At 35.4% G+C, this 21,164-nt stretch overlaps 1 protein-coding gene across 1 annotated transcript in view; it reads right to left on the reverse strand.

Moving 5' to 3' along the window:
- The window catches only part of HMCN1 (hemicentin 1), a 526,172-nt gene that overhangs the window by 330,893 nt on the left and 174,115 nt on the right, over window positions 1-21,164 (reverse strand). Inside the window, exons 5-9 of the mRNA XM_060131555.1 lie at window positions 15,974-16,145; window positions 14,095-14,201; window positions 3,330-3,450; window positions 2,030-2,293; window positions 580-724 (exon numbers count right to left, since the gene is read on the reverse strand). Coding sequence (XP_059987538.1) covers window positions 580-724; window positions 2,030-2,293; window positions 3,330-3,450; window positions 14,095-14,201; window positions 15,974-16,145 — 809 coding nt within the window. The remainder of the gene's footprint in view (window positions 1-579; window positions 725-2,029; window positions 2,294-3,329; window positions 3,451-14,094; window positions 14,202-15,973; window positions 16,146-21,164) is intronic.

Raw genomic sequence — 21,164 nt, forward strand, 5'->3', positions numbered from 1 at the left:
TTCCCTGGATATCTGTGTGACCTGGATATCTCACCATGTTCAAGTCCTTGCTCAAATGCCCCTACTCTGAATTTTAAAATTGCAACTTGGCCAAAACCACATGTACTCCACCAACCAGTAGTACTTGCCCTAATTAACCTGCTCTACTTTCTGCCATAACACTTTAAATCAGATTCAGAGACATGTTTATACTCAAGCCACTAAAGCTTAAGTTTCATTTGCAAGGACTCTTGCAAAATTCAGGACCTAACTTTGTATTCGTAATTTTGTATTCTTTGTCCTATCCAGGGACCCTTAAACTGTGTAAAATTCAGATTCTATAAAACCTGAATCAACTCTTAAATGTATTCTAGCATTTATTATATTATCATATTATATTTATCATCTGTTTGTCTTCCTCCTTTACAATATAAGCTCCACAAAGGTTCAGAATTGTGTCTATTTTGCTCACTGCTACATTCCAAGACTATGAAGCAAATAAATAAGAATGTCTAATGAAAAAAGTACATTAAAATAAGTATCTATTTGTATTTAGATATTTAGTGCTATAAATTATTACTAATGGAAACATTTACACACTTTAAGTACTGGTCTACTCCAAGTGTAACTCCATTTCTGGCAAAGCTCAAGGTAAAGGGCAAAAGACTCTCAACAGAGCAGTGAATTTGGCCCGGCTGCAGGTAGTATCCCGGGGTTTTCTCAGGCATTGTAACTTTGGGAGCATCTGGGAAAAAAAGAACATGGGCAAGAAGGTCACAATAATATTTGGTACTTCCTGTTAATCCATTCAAAAGCTTCATACTTAAATTATTCCAGTAAATTCTCTGCATTCCAGTTAATCTAAATCATGAAAAATCACTTTATCTTTCTTTATTCAAAGGTTATTAATTTCTGGATTATCTCCATGGACCCTTTACTAAGGTACTCATTGAATCTAAGACTCCACTGACCTTAAGACATAACACTTTTTGTACCACCAAGATAGAAAACAAAGCTACCAGATAAGTTACAATACATCATCAATTGTAGAACATAGTTCAATTTCAAAAATGTAAAACTATGAAAACAACACACATATCCTAGAATTGAATTCATAGGGTAACTGCTTCCAAAAAGGAACGAAAAAATTGATTTTTAAGAATCCAATAGCTTTTTTAAGCATTCAATTCAGGGGCTAACACAACTACCTTTGAATACTGCATATAAGGAAATACTGAGGTTGGTTCTATTATTTCTTTTCTACAGCTATTAACCAATAGCTACAGAGTGGTTCCTGAATTTCCCAAATCATAACCTTATGTATAAATGATAAACTGTTATCCCTCCACCCAAAAGTACAATATTAGAAACAATCCTTCTGTATCCTTGTCAGTCCATGGTTCAAGTTACATACAGCTCTAAAGTTTTGGTCAGAATCCAGTCATCAGCCTTGAGAAATAATAGCAAATATATAAGTAACTAGCTTACTTATTAACTAACCAAAAAAGGCAAAATCATCGCCAGTTATTTGCAGGGAACTACTGTTCAAAGTAGAAAGGTTTCTGACAATTGTATATAAACATTTAGCCAAATCAGATAGCTAATCAAATATTAAACACATATGCAGGGGGAGTAAGAGCATGAGAACTTCCCAGTTCAAATTCTCACACTGACTGAAGTAATCAAAATTCTCAGATCTACGATCAGTGAGACTTAACATGAAACTTTGAATGTGCTATTTTATGGTTAGGAAAACTTGTGTTACTAAGTGTAAATGCTCTTCTACATGGTGACCCAGTAATAATGTGAGGATATTATTTTTGACTTTAGAGTCCATTCTTCTTATTTTTCTTTTTTTTGGCCACACTGTGCAGCTTGAGGGATCTTAGTTCCTTGACCAGGGATCGAACCAGGGGCCCCTGGCAGTGAAAGCCCAGAATCCTAACCACTGGACTGCCAGGGAATTCTCTAGAGTCCATTCTTTACTCATAGGACCATATCAGCCCCTTAAACTATCAATACTCCAGTGTTGAATAAAGTGATACCTTACCTGGGACGATACTAGAGAAGGAAACACTTGATACTCTCTGGAAGAGATAATCATCCTTATCATAGCCTGTTACTTTGAGAAAGAAAGCTTCATTTGGTGGTGTAAAGTCAGAAATATTCCATATGCCATAAGGTTTTCTATCTGGATAATATTTAATAGGAATTGTCTTAAGAGAGCTGCCTGAGATACTCAGAAGTTCAAGACGATCTACTCTAGCTGGGATGGAAATTCCAGAAGTATTCAGCAGCACATAGGTAGGTATTCCTACAAGAGAAAGGAACTGTCATCATTTGCAAGTAACATGCACCTGAGGTTATCTATCAAATAAGTTTTTTATTTATAATAACAGGTAATAAGGACATACATATGAGTACTACAGACTGTGCCATAAATCGTGGCCCAGTTGTAGAATCTTCTCTACATAAAAGACAGTTTATTCATGACCAGAGAAACTTAGGAAACCCTAAGTAATTATTTTCATGGTATTTAATCATGTTTATATGTAGAAAGAACAGAATTATGAATATTGTGTTATATGATATTTGTTATATGAATACTTTTAAAGATTCACTATCCTGTATCCTTCCAGTAACTGCAGCAATAAAAATAAAAGAACTATCAGAAAAAAGAAATTCACAGTAGAATTGAGCCTTCTTTTTAACTATAAATCTTGTTGCATGAATAAAACAAAGAGGAAGAAGCACCTTTCAAATCAACAATGATTTCACCTTGGAACATAAGCACCTTTCAAATCAACAATAATTTCACCTTGGAACATAAGCACCTTTCAAATCAACAATAATTTCACCTTGGAACATATAATGCTATATGGTATCTTTAATGTTTTAACTACACACACACACACACACACACACACACACACACACACACACGCAGCATTTTCACCTTGACAACAGGCAAGTAAGATGCTAGTAAGGAAAAAGTCTCAAGATCTAGGTCATCAGTTTTCAAAGTTTAGTAAGTGTAGGAATCAATGAGGTGCTTGTTAAAGTGCATATTCCTGGGCCCTACCTTCTGTGATTCTCATTCAGGAGATCTGGGGTGGGCCCCAGGAATCTTAATTTTTGATAAGCTCCCTGTGTGATTTCAATATCACTGGCCTCGGGACCACACTTTGAGAAACAGTTACTAGGTCAAGAGTGCAATCATATTTAAAATAAAGATGCTATGTTTCCCAATTTTATTGAATACCACAAAATTATAAAATCACAGACAGTCTGAGAACTCTTTTGCACTTCAATATCTACTATGCCAACTGAAGTAATGAGAACATACAAACCTTGCACCGGTCTGCTGACTGTGTTTTTGAAGTCCAGGGTGGGCTTTCGGGAAAAACCAGCTCGAAAATCAATAGTACTGAGGCCGGTGATGCGAACAGAGTGCCTTCCACTGCTAGACGTCTGAAAAATGTTTAATGACAAACTCTATCAGCAGTTGATCCAGGATGCAGGTCACACTAGACACTAACCAGTATGGGAAGCTGCAGAGTGCTTAACTAGGATTGATGTCCGATCACTGAGGTTTTTGATCTGGGTGTTTTGAACTAAACTGTGATTCTGTAACTTCAATGCAAGTTTTGTAATACATATCCCAGGGGACTAAAGTACAGCTGAGTTTTATATTGCATGACCAGTGGTAAAAGATAGACTACCAGTGGTAGTCACAGTGAATGGACTTGGTTCACATGGTGAATGTTCAGGAAATATTTGTGAAATGAACGAATGACTAAATCTTCTCCCCTAAACACCATCCAGGTTCTATTATGAAAATATTTCTCTTCTCTTTGCCTCTGGTAAGAGACAGCCAGGACAAGCACAAGAGCTGACCATTCTCCAACTTTTAGCCAAACGGCATCCTCAGCTCAGCAGTGTCCAGCCAAGGCACTCAGTGCTCAAGATACAAATATGAGTGAAAAGAAGGTCCTGACACTGTAAGGGTCTATGGCCAGTGAGACAGTCAGATGGAGAAAGCGAAATCTTCAAGAGGATGCAGTAAATGCAGTGACAGAATTACAGAAAAGGCACATATATAAAAGCACAGACTAGCCTGTAGTTCAGTTAACACCTCCTAAGGGAGATGAACAAGATATTGAATAGCTAAGCACTGAAGTTACCCATATGTGCATAAATAATAAATATTGATAATTTGGATTAGGGTCACAGGATAAAACACTAACATTTATTGGGCACTTCCTCTGTACCCAGACTCTTTGAATACATTGGCTTATTTAATCCTTATTACAACCCTATAAGGTAGGTATCGTCATTATCCCCACTGCACAGATAAGGAGGTTGAGGCACCAAAGCTATTCAACAGCTTGTCCAAGTTCACAAGGTTTCCTAACTTGCAGAGGTGGGGTTTTAATCCAAAAGTCAGGCTCTGGGCTCTTCCCCACCATGCTACATTGTCTCCCAAGGGCAAGGTAAGTCAGAGTTAGCCTCTACATCAATATCTCTCTAAATATGATTTAAGGACCACCTATATCTACACCTACACAAAATCACTTTGGTTGTTTGTAAAAATATGGACTCTGAGCTCCAGCCAAGATTTACTGAATCAGAATCTCTAATCAGTGGAGTTTAGGAACATGTATGTCAAAAACCATCTAAAGGCTTATGAACAAGAGTTCACCATTATTTTATGACATTGATCACTGAGATTTTGTCTCAAAATAAAATGATTATATGATAGCAGCATTTCGGTAGAAGCAGAATATAGGAGTAAGAGAAAGCATTCACATGATAACACCAGTATGCCAACATGGCTCTCCACTCAGCACTGAGAAACACATATTTAGTTATCATAGCATGACAGAAGGTGCTAAAAAGATATATATATATATATATATATATGATTTTAATATAGTGAACAGCTAGATTAAGCCACAGCATTGTTAAAGATAAGCCAGCTCCAAGGCTCAGCAAACCACACAGTTTTCCCTACATCACTGTGACCCATTATTTGGCAATGAGGACAGAAAGGGTGAGGAGATATGTCCCTGTTGCTACCAATCATGTTCCTCATTGAGCAGAACTTGCAGGAACTCAGAGGAAAGGAAAATGAAGGTGAGGAAAAAGAAAAAAAACACATCTTCATGAAAACATTGTTGTATTCTTAGTATAAACGATGCTGCTTATTACTATCGCTCATTTTCATAGGGGTAACAAAGGATTCTAAGTGTAAGTGTAGGAGTCTCAGTACCACCACTTATTGCATTATTTCTAAAGGAAAATGTGTTCTGAATTTCACATAACAGACAAGAAAAAAAAACTACAATCATAAACCAATTTTAAGTCGAGGATTTCCTACAAGGCTATACAAAACCTTGCTAAGTCTACTTTCAACTGCTTTAGATAATGTAGAGCTATAGTGAAGACACTATTGTCTACCGGTTTCTTGTAAAAGAGAAATGAAATGGTCAATATTATGAGTTGATTTAGATTTTTTCACTGACATCATCTATTGTTGTTAGTTGTCTTGTTGCTCAGAAAGTCCCTTATGATAAAACAGCTCTTGAGGCTACCAAGGGTAAATATAACACGCAATCCGCCTAATGACTGTTGTTAAGTGCTAATCGTCTACCAAGTGTCTGTGCACAAATCAACTGATAACGAGTCCATTTAAAAAATGTTGCTTAGGGGCTTCCCTGATGGTGCAGTGGTTGGGAGTCCGCCTGCCGACGCAGAGGGCACGGGTTCGTGCCCCGGTCCGGGAAGATCCCGCATGCCGCGGAGCGGCTGGGCCGGTGAGCCATGGTCGCTGAGCCTGCGCGGCCGGAGCCTGTGCTCCACAACGGGAGAGGCCACAACAGTGAGAGGCCCGCGTACCGCAAAAAAAAAAAAATAAAAATGTTGCTTAACAGCTAAGTGAGAAACTTAAAAATTACCTAAGTGTTGGAAAATATGCTATCCTGTTGCTAAATAATACATTAAAAATAAAGCTGAGTTGATGAAGAGGGAGTCCTTTACAATCTCTATAAAATTATTGGAAAATAAATTAATTTTGATCCAAATAGCATAGCAAAAAAGTAGGTGGAGATAAGGACATAGTTTTACTATTCTCTGAGAAATGCTAAGAATAGGAAGCGTAATTAGTTAAGAAAATCTTAATTTATTTATATATTATACTGTAAACGGTAGGAATGCCTGCATAGAATTTAAAAGGGTTTGTAAGTAAAAGATATTTCCAAGCGAATCAGTTTTTATGCACAATGACATCCAGCTCTGGGTTAATCAGAGTAATGGAAGCAAGGGACATCACAAATAAACCAAAATTATAGTTTAAAAATAAAATGCAAAGAAAAATTTTAAGCTAACTTATTTTAAAATTACCTCTAATACTCATGCCTGCATTTATCATTCTCGAATCATTCTCTTAAAAGAATTACAACAATACTTGGACATTATTTTAGGAACACAATATATCACGAGAAAGTGCCAATAATTTATTATTTTAATCTGTTTTCTTAAAGTAAGCTATTATTTTAGTCTGTTTCTTAGCTGAGTTCCCTTTTTTCAAGTATTATTGACATAGGAACAAAAAGATTTTATGTATAATGATGGTTAAACAAACAAGTAAATGGATGAAGGAGAAAAGTACCAACATATACAAAATGCATTCTGTACAGCAGGCAAATCTTTTATGTAAATTATCACGTTTAATCCTCACAAAAGTCTCTGTGAGATAATACTATAATTATCTTCATTTCACAGATCAGAAGGGTAAAGTGACTTGCTCAAAGTCACAGATAAACAGTGGGTAGCAGACCTGGGATGTAAACTCAGTGAGGCTCCAGAAACTGACCTCTGCTGCTACCCCATGCATTTCTCATGATCATCTCAGTGAACTGGATTATGCTGGTTTCAAGCTAAAAGCTGAAATATACCCAACTGCTCTACATAATAGAAGAGTAATATGGAATTTCTGAGTCTATCCACAGGAGAGAAGCAGAAACAAAATGGGGAGAAAGAAGGATGGGGGGCAAGGAGAGAGCAAAAGGACACAACTCACTTTAAGATATGTCCCCAAATCTATAGGCAAATCTACTAAACTCACAAAAGATTCTTGTTAGTGGATTTCCTACGAAATTTTTGAAGGGCTGAGCTTTACCCTCCATCGAAGTACAAAAGATTAGAATCAACACACAAATAATCAGGAGGCAAGGAGACCAAAAGAAAGTAAGTCTTCAGGAAACTCCAGAAGCATTAGAAGGCTTTGGATTCTCACATGTTATGGACAGAGTGGTGTTGGAGGAGAAATAAATGATAAGAAGGTCTCGGAGGGGTGAAGAAAATTCAGCTAATTCCGTAACGAAGTTAAACAGAGGGGAAGTCCAGCTGTGTATTTCTTATTCCTCTCTTCCCTTCTGAATTATTTAGCCATCTTAGCACCATTTTCTATATATATAATTAAATCAGTAAGACAAAAATTACTGATTTAATGTTTTTCTCTTTGCTCTTTATATCATGTAGATTTAAACTGTGGGTTATAATAAAATTAGAATTTGGCTCCAAAAAGCATCTCTCCACCACAGAATATCTAGAAGCATCACTCTGGTACAGAGCCATCCTCACCTCATGCTTTCCGTAGTTAAGAAGAGGGAAATCTTATGCTTGGAACATAATGGTTCCAAACGTAACAGGAAATTTCCTAGGCACTAGACACTGAACTGGGTTTGTATTGGCTTGAAATTCTGAGAGTTGTATTTTAAAGAGTATATTTATTCATACAATTTATAAAGGTTCATAATGAGTTACACTACTATCCTGAGTTAGAATGTCATGTTGATCAAGTTGCAGAAGAATCTGAATCAGGAATACAGAGGCTGCTGTAGTATGAGCAGACCTGAGGCAAAGATGAGGTTAGACTAGATACCCACTGGCATTCTATAATTGTAAATAGGTAGCCATGATCCACAAAGCAGTAAGAGGAAAGAAGGAGCAGAGTGGACCAGAGTGTAGGCTTCTGAATTGGAGTGAGTCCATGAGGAATGAAAAAGCAGGACAGGCTGAAGTACCATGAAGCAAGGACCATGGAGAGCTCCAGGGAAAATTAGTTGCTCCTCTGATAGCTTCCTGGTCAGTTCTATTGCAGATGGATCTACTTTTAGTTTAAGGATAAAATAAAGGCTTATTAAATATTGAAAGCCCTCTCTACATTGAAAGCCCCTGAAGTCAATAATTATATCATATATATCACCTATAAAATCTTACTCAATAGGCACTTAATATATGTAGGTTTAATAAATGATACTACGTCATCCAAATGCTTAATGTTGGCACTTTTCCTTAGATTCCCCTAGGACCAACTAATGCCAGAGTCATCAAGAATTCATTGAATTTTTCTAGACACATTATGCTAAGTGTGCTCACACATTATCTCACAAAATCCTGTTACATCCAAAAATGATTTTATAGCACCATAAAGAAACTGGGGCTCAAAGAAATGATTACTTGCTTAGGTTTAGACAGGAAGTTAAATGGCAATTACTCCAAGCTCAATACTCTTTCTAGGTCTATGCACAGCATTTTAGGATAACATAATCTCTGAGTTGATTTGGACGCTATGGCATAGAAACCAATAATACCACGCAACTATTCATTTGCCATTCTAAATTTCTAAATACACTCTCATTTAGGAGGGGTCAGGTTAGTGGAGTGTTGGTAAAATTCTCTCTGAAAAGAGAAAGCCCTAATTTGGGGTATTTGCCAATTTCTGTGATGTAAATACTACCACAGTGGCTGACTTCAAGCTCTCAACAGGATGTCACTGAACACAGAGCTGGGAAGAGAAAGTGCATAACTGACTCTACACGAGCCATTTGTGAGCCAGCTCCAGCAGACCATTAGGCCATGACAATAGTCCTGGCCAATGGGTTATAAAGGAAGTAAAGCGTGTCTGTCACTCACAAAAAATTCTCATCAGAGAAGTGACACAATCCCTTCCTTTTTTCTATTCAATGCACATGGTCTCGTCTTTTCCCCACTAAGAGAAGCCACGTGTTCAAAATATGATGGTACCTCCATCAGCTTGGGTTCCTGAGGGACCATGTGAAGTAGAACACCTGTCAGCCCTCACAGGACATGTGACATCAGTGAGGAATGAACTTTCCTGTATTAAGCCGGGAGAATTCCTCCTGGTACTAAATGTGAGTCGTGCCCCGTTATAAACTGAATTAAAGTGTGACTGATGGAGTTGGCTTTAACTTCTCTCTCCTAAGGAGTTTCAATGTTTTATAAAATAATAAATAAACCAAGTAAAAAATAAAACCTTTATGTGTATCTGAATTGATAGAAAATATAGGTACAATGTACACACATTCAGGAGAATAACAGATTTAACTAATTTTACCATTCATGTGTCAGAAACCATTTCAACATTTTACCAACATCTAAATTAATCATGACAATATTAAGTAGGTATTATTTTCCCCCGTTTTTCTCAGACTTGGAGAGGTTTAGGTAATTTCTTCAAGGTCAAAAAGATACTAAGTAGTGTATCTTGAATTAAAATAGACATCCATCTCTTTTTAAAGTTTTTACTCTTATATGACATACTGTTCTTTACAAATTAAAGAATATTATGGTTTTAATCAAATATTTATTGAGAATCTACTGTGGGCTAGGCATTGTGCCAGCCATAAAGATGTAATAAAGCCAGCTAGATTTAAATACTATCATTTTATTGGGTATTATATGTTTAAAGAAATGTGATACAAGGAGAGAAATGTACCCAAAACAAAGAGTAAATTCTGTATATGTTCACACACACACACACCTCTACACATTTATACAAAAACCACAAGAGTACAGGTATGTCTTTAAAGGAAACATTCCATTTGGTTGACAGTCTGATATTGGCAGACCAAAATAACTGGGAAATATTCCAGGAAAAAATCTACTATACAGCATTCCTAAACAGTGAATTAATGCCATATCTAATCCATTTAAATAATCCACCTGGTGTAGTCTGAAGGCTTATTCAAAAGAGGCACCAGGTGAGAATAATTGGAGGCCAGCATAATATTCTACTTGTGCAGTCCTTTGTAGACTTGAGGCTTATTTAATTACGATTCCTTAGCAAGTTTGTGTCACTTGAGTATGATTTCTAAAACATCCTTATCCTATAGAAAATACATTAGTAGGCTCTGGCAACCAAAATAACTATCTACAAACAGAATATTTCTTCTAGTCTCAGAATCTCAATATAATCATGTGGTTGGGTACATTCCCTTCTCTCCTTAGGAGATTATATAAGGACAGTTTAGCCAAATTTACTTAATGGAAACACCCCAGGGCATGTGCTAAATTACATGATCACATTGATAATCCTAGACTAATAGAAAGTCTGTACCACCTAAACCTAATGGGTGCTGACAGTTATTTCATGTCTTTGCAGGAAGTTTCCCTTAAAGGGCAGAGCACACAGTTTGGCCTGAGAGTTTCCGTGGTTATGTTCAAATACTCTATACACAGATACAGCTGCCCGAATGGAAAATTTATATTTTTTCTCAGAAATTAGATTCAGGATTTGTAGCTTCCCTACAAATGAAAATTTAGGGGCATAAAACAACCTTCTCTTTGTTTTTAATAACACTTGCAGTTCACTTCAGTGACTTCTTTTTGGCATGTTTTCCCCTGCATCACAGGCAACCTAAAACATCCAAGTCATTTATATGAACTGTACTGATGAGTTGACTCATTGTCTATGTTTAGTGAAAATGTCCTACTAAATCACAGAAAGAAATTACCAGGGTTTCAGAGGAGAACCACAAAAGAAAAGAAATCGCCACTCTCATAGCATTTCAAATCATGGACATAATAAAGTGTTCTGTGTCAGTATATCAACTGTGGGTGAACTAAACCAATGCTTCTGCCTGCTTCCCTGGGTATCATCAGAATAAGTGTATTAATTTTTATTCATGAATATTTATACAGTTCTTTCCCAGGCACTATGGCATATATTGGTGACACAGTCTGGTCTACAGCAAAATTGGAGGACAAAATCTGTACAGAAATAAATATGACATAAAGGGGAAAAATAATGCAAAAGGGAGGTGCAGGAAAATTGCAATAGAAAACCAGAGGGAAAAGAGAATGTTCTGGATGAAAAAAGTCAGAAAAATCTTGATGAAAGTGTTGCCATTTGAGCTGAGCATTAGTGGGTAGTTATCTATCAGACATAAAGTAAGAAGAGCATTCTAGAAAGAAGCAACAGCTTGAGACAGAGCATGGACCATGAGAATGTGGTAAGAGAGAGGGTGAGAGACACTGCAAAAGCATATTAGAGTGGAAAGGCACGTGATAGAAGATAACCAGAAAGATTGGTTGAGGCTCAATTAGGTGGTCCTTGAATACCAGGCTAAGGTCAATTAAGGGATAGCCTGTGCTCCATACTTGAGATTAAAACTGTTATGTGAAACATTCAAAAAGCCATTAGTAATTCCATTGATAGAGCAGACACTTGCCAGATAGCAGAGTGCACAGGAGACGGCACCAGGGATGTGCTATCTTATCTCAGACATTTCTCCGCTTGAGAAAGCACACGTGTAAAACGTTATCATTCATTAGCCATTCAAAAGGGAGATCCAAAGTCAACAGCCATATTTATGTCAGTAGATTCAGCTCAAATTCCTTTGCACCAACCCAATACATTATTTTGGCATTTCGTTTAGGAGCAAAATAAGTTTATTATCTTTACTTGCATTGTAATGCTTATCCTTTGTTTAGTTACCACGAATTGTACTCTAGAAATTGTGTAACATCAGGACCAGAAGCTTTTTGGTGATGACTAGATATAAATTTAAGGTAATATGGTAATAGGTACTGTGTCTTTTTATTGTTTTCTTAATTACAGGAGACCGAGCTTAGAAACTTGTCTACAGTGTTCCCACCATCTTATCCTCTCTCTCCTCACTCACAGACTAATCCTCAGTGCTTCTCTGTTCTAATTATCAATTAAGATGTACTCAGTGCCCATTAAGTATCACGGAACATGGCCAAAAGCAGATGCTCAGTAAATGTTTACTGAATGGAGACTGAATGAATAGGTGTGTTAGGCAAAAGGAAAAACATCAGACATATAAAATATCCCTCTTCTAGGCAAGAGTTTTACTAGAGGAAATACCACTGCTAGCAATCCAAATCACCTGCAAAATGGATTCAAATACTTTACAATAAGTTGCTAATAATACGGAAGAGTGTCATCACTTGTACATATTTCAAAATCAGTGATAAACAACTTAATGTCACTATTCAGAGAGCAAGAATGAATTACCTTAGTGAACTTGCTAGCTCAGGACACTGCTGGCTTAGGTCATGCTTAAATTAAAGTGTTTGACGGATAAAGAGACTCAGAACTTCTTATACTCCTTCCTACTGTGGTCACAGAAAGTCAGACTCAATCTAGTCATATTTTGGGCAAGTTGGTCAAAATAACTATAACATCAAATTTGGCCACATTTATTTAAAATATAACAGCAAAACACTTCATTGTTGACAATCTAATGCACTCAATAAATATTGAGCAACTACTATGTGCAAGGAACTGGGTGAATAAAACAGGCAGATGGGACCATTTCTGATCTATTCAATAAAAAATTACTAATTTTATCTCACATTGCCTTTTTACTTACACCCTTATCCCATATTATCCATGTTTAAAAATCCATATTACACTTTCTATTTTCCTTATAAGGCTGAGAGTTCTGAGAATAAAAAATTGATATTCTAGGATTTAAATGGAGTTACAATGAAAACTTTCATTCTTTAAATTGGTAAAGTTAACATAAGTATTCCTTAAAAAAAACTGGCATGCAAAAATAGCACCTCGAATCTCTACAGTGTAACACCTCCGCATACTTTCACAGAAGCTAAATAATTTGAACTATGAGCCCATTGATCCCATTTTTTTATGGAGGGAAGCTGAGACAATGAAAGAGTAAATGATGTAAGGGGTATCTTCATTTGAATTGTCCTGGAAGGATTCTAGAGTAAGTTGTTCATTTGGGAGGTATGACGGATGCTAATAAGCAAAGAGCAGGTAACACAGGAAAAAGAATGCAGCCCATAAAGGGTGTGCTTTTAAGCCTGCTCTCACTGGAGCTTATTCCTTGCAGGGGCTGAAAGCTGCTTTTGAGGGGCTTCATCCTCCGGAAGAACAGCCTTCTCCTGTTCAGGTTAAACAAAAAAAAAGCCTCTCAGACACAGAAACACAGGTACCTGAGATGGAAATAGGCCAGAGCACACTGAAAATTTTGAGAAATATGGGCAAGCCACTAAGACCACGTACTAGAGCGGGTCCCACATATAATGTGCAACAGAACTAGATCTCAGATTTATGGCATCCTGAATTTTGAGGGTATGTTCTTTCCTCCATACTGCCAAAATACAGTGCTTTCTTAGAGTGAATATATACTACTCAATTTAATTCTAGGATACAAATACCATTCTGTGTTAAAGTACACAATGAATGTGCATCCACCAAATACCAATAACCAGCAGTGCTTGAGAGCTTATTCTGTAGCAGGAACTACGCGAAGTACTTCATTTGTACCATCTTAATTTAATTCTCAGCACAATTCTATGAAGGAAAGGACTATTATTGCCATCCTACACTACAGAGGTGGAAAGCAAGGCACAGAGAAGTTATAGTTCTGATGTAATGCAGCTTTTAAGTGGCGGTGTTGAGATTCAAACCCAGGGCAGTTCCATACTGGGGCCTATGCCCCAACCATCATTCTCTACTGGCTCCACCTCTGATTGTTTTGGAAGCAGACAGTGGCTAACACGATCAATCTGCAGATTTGATGATAGGAAAACTATCCAAGAATTTTAAGTCTATTTATAGTGGCATTGATGCCTTTAGTGGTCATCAAAACTTAACACTATCCATTCATGTGATCAAGACACCTCCTACAAATACACCATGTATATTGCTTTTTAGTAAAAGCGTTCTCTATGATTGCTAGAGAAGATATAAATATTGTATACACTCTATAAAACATGTCAACACCAAAATAAAATAACAAATAGACTATAAAATACCTTCACTGTCCATATTCCAGCCTCTGGCTCTTTAACATTCACCACCTTGGCAGAGTTATGAATATTTAATAGTTCATTCAGGCCAAATCCCTTTTTTATCAGCTTCCCTGCAAGATAGACATAATGGTAACAAGCATAATCTTTCTTTCAGCTATGTATATTAGCTGTATACATTTCCAGTACAAATTACCTGATGGACATTTGTGCCTCTAGCTCAAAACATTATTTTATTTATATCTAAAATATACTCAACTTTAGCATTTCTGGATATTGGAATTGAAGTAACATTCCTATTTGCTATGCTGATTTGATCTTATAAAGAGAGTAACAAATGACAGGCTGTAATCATATTTCCAAAGCCAGCCTAGGTAACTATTATGGCTACCAAGCAGTTATGTGGAGTCCCCAGAGACATTTACACTTGATAGATGGCAAAAACAGTAAAACAGAATAAATGTCTTTTGGAAGATCACTCAGGGTATTACTAACATAAGAGCCCTGGGCATATCTTTGCATAAAGTGTACAACTTCAGTTTTCCACGAAGCACAGCTTGAAGGCTTTTACTTGTCATAGGAATAGTTAAAGGAGGCAGTGTAATGAAGTAGCATGATAGGTGGAACTTAGGAAGAAAAGCCAATTTGGAATTAAGCCATAGTTTACTTATTCACTTCACTCTTGGCTCTCCTATGGACTACTTCTGCAGTTATATAAACAAATTAATTATAAGAATTCTATGTTTGCATCAAAAGCTTTACAATCACTGTAAATGACTTTTAAAATATCAATATCAATGACTTTTTAAAGTAGCAGAAACTTAAGGCAATGGTTACAGGTACTTTTAAGTATCCAGATGATGAAAAACACAAATCTTTCCTGGACAGGTAGCATGGATGGTATTAGAAGAATGCTACCTAAAAAGACAAATCCATTTCTAAAGACAAATCCATTTTTAAGACCAAACCTGTAGAAGTCTTGAAAAACAGATTTTGCTTGCTTGTAAATTTCAATTTGATTGTTAGTGTGGATGAAGCCTTTGAGGACAATTTCATACGCTATTTTCTTTAAGGTATTAGTTATTTTCTAAGACTCAAATAAGTAAGAAAGATAGTTACTCCCTCCCCATTTACAAATATTCACAAATAGGTTAAAAAAATGTAGCACATACTAAAGCTACAATGGGAATAAAAATATTTTGCAAACATCAATAGGTTTAAAAAATTTTTCTAAATGCAAATATTAAGAAAAATGAGGTTTCTGTTTTTATTAGATTACTATTCAACATTAAGTCTTATTGTAATATTCAGCTGGCAATGGAATCAAGCCAAAACTTAGGGTTCTACTATACAATTACTGAGGAAGCAAAGTAAATTAAAACATCATTCTAATGAGAACATGAATTTGTTTTTTAATGATTGTCTCCTATAAAATTAAAATGTATCTAGAAAATGATACAGTAAAAAAATTAATCAGTGGTTTTAAGAGGAGTTTTTTCATGTGATTCACTTAAAAATAACATAAAATACTGAATTTTACAGAATAAGTTATTGTGAAGTATTTCCCCACATAAAGATGAGGAAAATATGATTTCAGGTTCAATTAAAATATTTTTTATTTTGGATACTTTACCTACAATTAAGTTAGTACATGTGATCTGTTTAAATTATTAGGAGTTTTAGCTTTTTGAATCTCATGTTAAGTCAATAATACTTATCACTAAAAACATTCAGTTTTAATTTTTAAACATCTTCCCTAGTCACTTTTGGATTTATTGAATTTATTCATAAAGTTAGCATTAATTTGAACAAGTAAGTATACAAAAAAATCTTTTACCTTTCATGGTTTTTCTATTTTATTATATGAATGTCCCATATATCTCACCTAAAGGATTGCGAATTTCAATCACTGGAGAAGGGCCACTCAGAGACACAGTAACCTCTTTTAGACTGGGATCAAAAGGAATTTTCCAAGTGTTTACAGCCTGTTCCAAATGATCTGTTGACAAGAGGTGAACTTTGGAAGCCTGAACCGCTTCCTCTACCCATTTTAACACCTATAAGAGAAAAAAAAAAGCATGAGTAATATCAAAACATTTACAGCTTTATACTACCTCGAATTCCTGGTGCAGTAGTTGACTGTGCTTAATTACACGACTCCGTCACTTTCTGTACTGGTGTGAGGTTTATTTCCATCACAGTTAAGACAAACTTTCCCAACCCTCAGAATGGGAGGAAATATTCGCAAACGATAAGACCAACAAGGGTTTATTCTCCAAAATTTACAAACAGCTCATGCAGCTCAATATCAAAAAAACAAACAACCCAATGGAAAAATGGGCAGAAGATCTAAATAGACATTTCTCCAAAGAAGGCATACAGATGGCCAAGAGGCACATGAAAACATGCTCAACTTTGCTAATTATTAAAGAAATGCAAATCAAAACTACAATAAGATATCACTTCACACCAGCCAGAATGGCCATCATCAAAAAAACTACAATTAATGCTGCAGAGGGTGTGGAGCAAGGGAACCCTCCTACACTGTTGGTGGGAATGTAAATTGGTAGAGCCACTATGGAGAACTGTATGGAGATATATATACAATGGAATACTACTCAGATGTGGTATATATACAATGGAATACTACTTGGCCATAAAAAAGAATGAAATAATGCCATTTGCAGCAACATGGATGGACACAGAGATTATCATACTAAGTGAAGGAAGTCAGAGAAAGACAAATATCATATGATATCACTTATATGTGGAATCTAAAAAATGATACAGGCAGATTATCAACTTTGAAGAAATAAATTTTAAGGAGGTATGGGAGGAAGGAATACATTTTATAAAATGTTACAAGGAAGCTCATGAATGACCTTTGAATAGTAGGAGTTTTAAGTATGCTGTTAAAAATCTGTAAGGGACAGTTAAGAAAATTATCAGACTGTAAGAGAAATGTGTGAGCTTGCCAAAAAAGGGTTTCAGTGTAGATTTTGTCTTTATCAAATGAAGTTAAAGGAACAAGTTATAGTTAAAGTTTGAATGGAAGAGCCTGCCATTGTTGCTCCATAACTGGTTGTTGCTGTCTGCATTCCTTTATTGAGCCTACATCTTCATAATCTTTTTTGGCAGGTATATGTTGAACACTTGTTTCATGCTCAAGACAGGATCAGAGAGCATGGATACTGACAACTGATTTGTCTGTTTTCTTCTTTTTCCATGACTGTATCTACTGCCTCATCTTGATTTACAAGCAAAACCTAGAAAACCTACAAAAATAAGTGTTTTGTGGTTTATCTAGGAATAATACAGAAAATATTGCTGTTATTTTTGGTGAAGAAAATCAATTTTGTAGAGTTTATTTCAACATAAATAAAATGTGAATTTTGTTTAAAAATTTTTTTTAAAAAATGATACAAATTAACTTATTTACAAAACAGAAACAGACTCACAGACTTAGAGAATGAACTTGTGGTTACCAGGGGGAAGGGAGTGAGGGAGGGATAGATTGGGAGTTTGGGACTGACATGTACACACTGCTGTATAAAAAAAAGAAAAAAAAGACAAACTTTCCCTACATCCACTTATTATAGTAGGTTCAGAATAAAATGCTAGTTTAACTCATGCACAGATTTCAATTTTTATATCTTGGAATAATATATTCAAAATGAGATTACAGTGTCCAAAAACCAGTTGTGCAGAGATATTACATGCAGAGGTATTACAGACAGTTCTATTTCTCAAGAGAAATGAAAAGAACCTATAAAAAACATGGTAATGGCGATACTGAGATTCTTTTTCCCTCCATTCTTTCTTTCTGGATTTCTTTTAAGGTCCAATTTATAAAAGATAATTCGCAAATTATCAAATCCAATTTCAATATATTGGGTATTGAATTATTGTAATAGAGTATACTATAATTATATATTGTATATTATAATATATAGTAGATTAATTATTGAAAAATAATTGCCATGCCGGCAAAATATTCATTTTTATGATAAAATAAATAAGTGAAAAATAAAGGGAAAAGTAACCACTGTATTTTTTTAAAACGGAAAAATATTTCACCACCAATTTAAGTGGTGTGTCCTTGAAAACTAGGCTTTGGGAAAATATTAAGAAACTGGGTTATAATAGGGTATTAATAACTCACTGTGAACAAGGAAACCTTCCAGTCCACAGAAATGTTCTGCAACAGCAAACACAATTCCTCATTAAACAAAGAGGTCATGACTGGACAGGTACTGCTTAGTTAAACTTACCCAATTACTTCTAAATCATACTAAGCTTTATTCCATCTCAGATCTTTCTCTGGCTCATATATCCTTTAAGACTATATCCCTTGTAATTATGCATAAAACACTGAACAGTGCTGGATATTAAGCTACAGCCAAGCTACTCAAAATAAACAAAAACATACTTGAAATTTCAATAGTAGTAGCCACAAATCAATGAATCAAACAAGTATTGTGCAATAACTTAATTCTCTGTAAAAAGGATCCTCCCATTTTTTTTTTTTTTGTCCTCAAGGATGAGGAAAGTGGCTAAGACATATTATCATAAAATTAACAGTGTGAGGCAATTATGTTCATTCATTAAATAAAGGTTTATCATTCAAAGTACTCTTCCAGGTACTGAGTGTTGATGAACATATTTTTAGTCAATATTTAGTAATCACACTTCTTCTCTGAACTAGTATCTTTTTGCATTATTTTGTAGTCTGCATTATTCGTTTTTAATAAATCTTCTTACCTTTCCTCCAAGGTCAAGAACCCCAGCTCCTTTATCATTGTATACCCTGAACCAAGCGACCCGCTCTACACATAATAAAGGTGGGATATGTACTAATGTCCATGAAGTTGGTCATAATGATGATAATAACGATGTCTTCTTAAATAAAAGACTGTTATGGGAATTCATGAAACAGGGAGCCCTTGTTGAAATAATGTATGTAAGGTGCCCATCACAGTACTTGCCCCATAGTGGATATTCAGATGTTTTCCTCCATCTCCAACTAAATTCCCTTCTCTTCCCCTAATTGAATATTTCAATAATGACTTCATGGGCAAAGTGAAAACACTTATCCATGAAAGTCAGATAAGATTTCTGTAAATGAAAAAGAGACACAAAGTCATTCCAGGTAGAAGAGAAGTTTTGAAGAAACACAGAGAGACAGAAGTACTCATATATGTTAGGAACATGAGTGCATCCAACTGCCTACAGTTAAGTGCTCAGAAAAGGGAGAAGTGGAAGATGAGGTTGGAAGCTCGTGTCAGGGGCAGACTATGTATGGTCACAAAGTAAAGCTATGACAATCGGATTTTATCCTAAAGACCCAAATGAAAAATTCCTGAAGGACTTTATGCAGAGGAGTAATACACTGAATGTGGTATTTTACAAAGAAACACCTGTAGTGGTATCATCAACTAACTGAGCACAAAAAAATCTATTACATTTAATTACTCCATAAATCAAATAATATATTTCCTCAAAGTTTAACCTTATAAAGCACCTGGAATTTTATGTATGAAATAAAGCACGTATCAAGATAATTGTCTAAAGAAGCAGATGCCATATTTTGAAAAATGGGTTCTGAGTGACCTATCATGCTTGAACAGAAAGGTATGAATCATTCTGCTCATCAAATCTATCCATACGGCTGCAGAAACCAGACTGATTATCACTAATATTTGATCTTAAATAGAACACATGTTTTAATAATCAGAGTGTTGACATTCTTATGTCTTAAACATAGAATATGACTGCGTAACTCAAGGAAATGCAAAGAACTGACTTACTGTCTGAGAAAGCACTTGATAAATTTGACTGGGGATAAATAAGTTTGAGGATAATGTCTGATTTAGAGACTAAAGAAGGCAAAGGACAAGAGAAATCAGATAAATAGAACATTTGTTTTAAGGACAAGACACAGAATGTGGCCATAAATAATTCTCAATGTAAGGGAAGAAAAGAATTAGAAAACAAGGATAGTATAGAATCTCAAGTTCAACAATGAAATGCAGTAGTGTTAAGTAGGAAAAAAAGTGAAATCAATTTTTTATACACCTTTACTTAAATGTATAGTGTATTCTGGGTGACTCCTCAAACATACCTCTCCTTCAAACCCAATGTAGAAAGGTTATGATATATCACTGGAAATCTATCCTGTTGTCTGTTAGTTATGGATGGAAGGCATTAAGTTCTAGGCATTCTTATGAAAATGGAAAACTATTTAGTTGCATTTTCATAAGACAATTGTGTTTAAATGGTAGGAAATGTAAGCAGGCTTTTGGTTTATTCTTAATACTGTTTCCAATTCATCAACATTTATGGGGCTTTCACAAAGGGATTACCATGTATCATGATACTACTTGTTGGGAAAGATACTCATGATACTTTTTTTATCCACTTACAGAAAAAAATCAAATTGAAAACAGATGCAACTCACTGTTAGAAAATACGGATATTACCTACATGTGAGTAAAAGTAGATCCCTGCAAGCCACAGATCACCATAAGTGAGGTTTCTGGCCTCTCATGTTGCCACATACAAGAAAAAAAAAACAACAACTCTGTCTAACCATGAGAAATGTTCTCATGAGATTGGAAATGATCTTATACTGATATTATAATGACAAAAAGAAGTGAACTAGAATAATGTGAGATCCTTTGAATCAGTACCTTTTCACTAACATAAAAACTGTTTCAACTCACTAGGGAACCATTAATTGTACATTAAGTTTTAATGTAAAAATAGTCTCTCATGATTTGTAGCAGCTTAAACCTCAAAGGGCCTTTGAGAACATCTAACCCAGCTCTTTTATTTTATAAATGAGGGAAACTGATATTTGAAAGAGTTCTTGTACCTTTTAAACACCTAACCAGACTGATTCTGGCTCAGTAGTTATTTTTTACATAAGCCCCTTTGTTCCTGAATACACTCTCTTAGTTTAAATATTTTGCATCCTATGTAATAATCAATATTTAAAAATAAGTTCATATTTCTATTCAACTCAGGAAGGAAATGCAAATATTATTGCAAAACACAAAACTAGCCTACATTATTAT

The sequence above is a fragment of the Lagenorhynchus albirostris genome, chromosome 2 (assembly GCF_949774975.1).
Source record: "Lagenorhynchus albirostris chromosome 2, mLagAlb1.1, whole genome shotgun sequence".
In the NCBI taxonomy this organism is placed as follows: Eukaryota; Metazoa; Chordata; class Mammalia; order Artiodactyla; family Delphinidae; genus Lagenorhynchus; species Lagenorhynchus albirostris.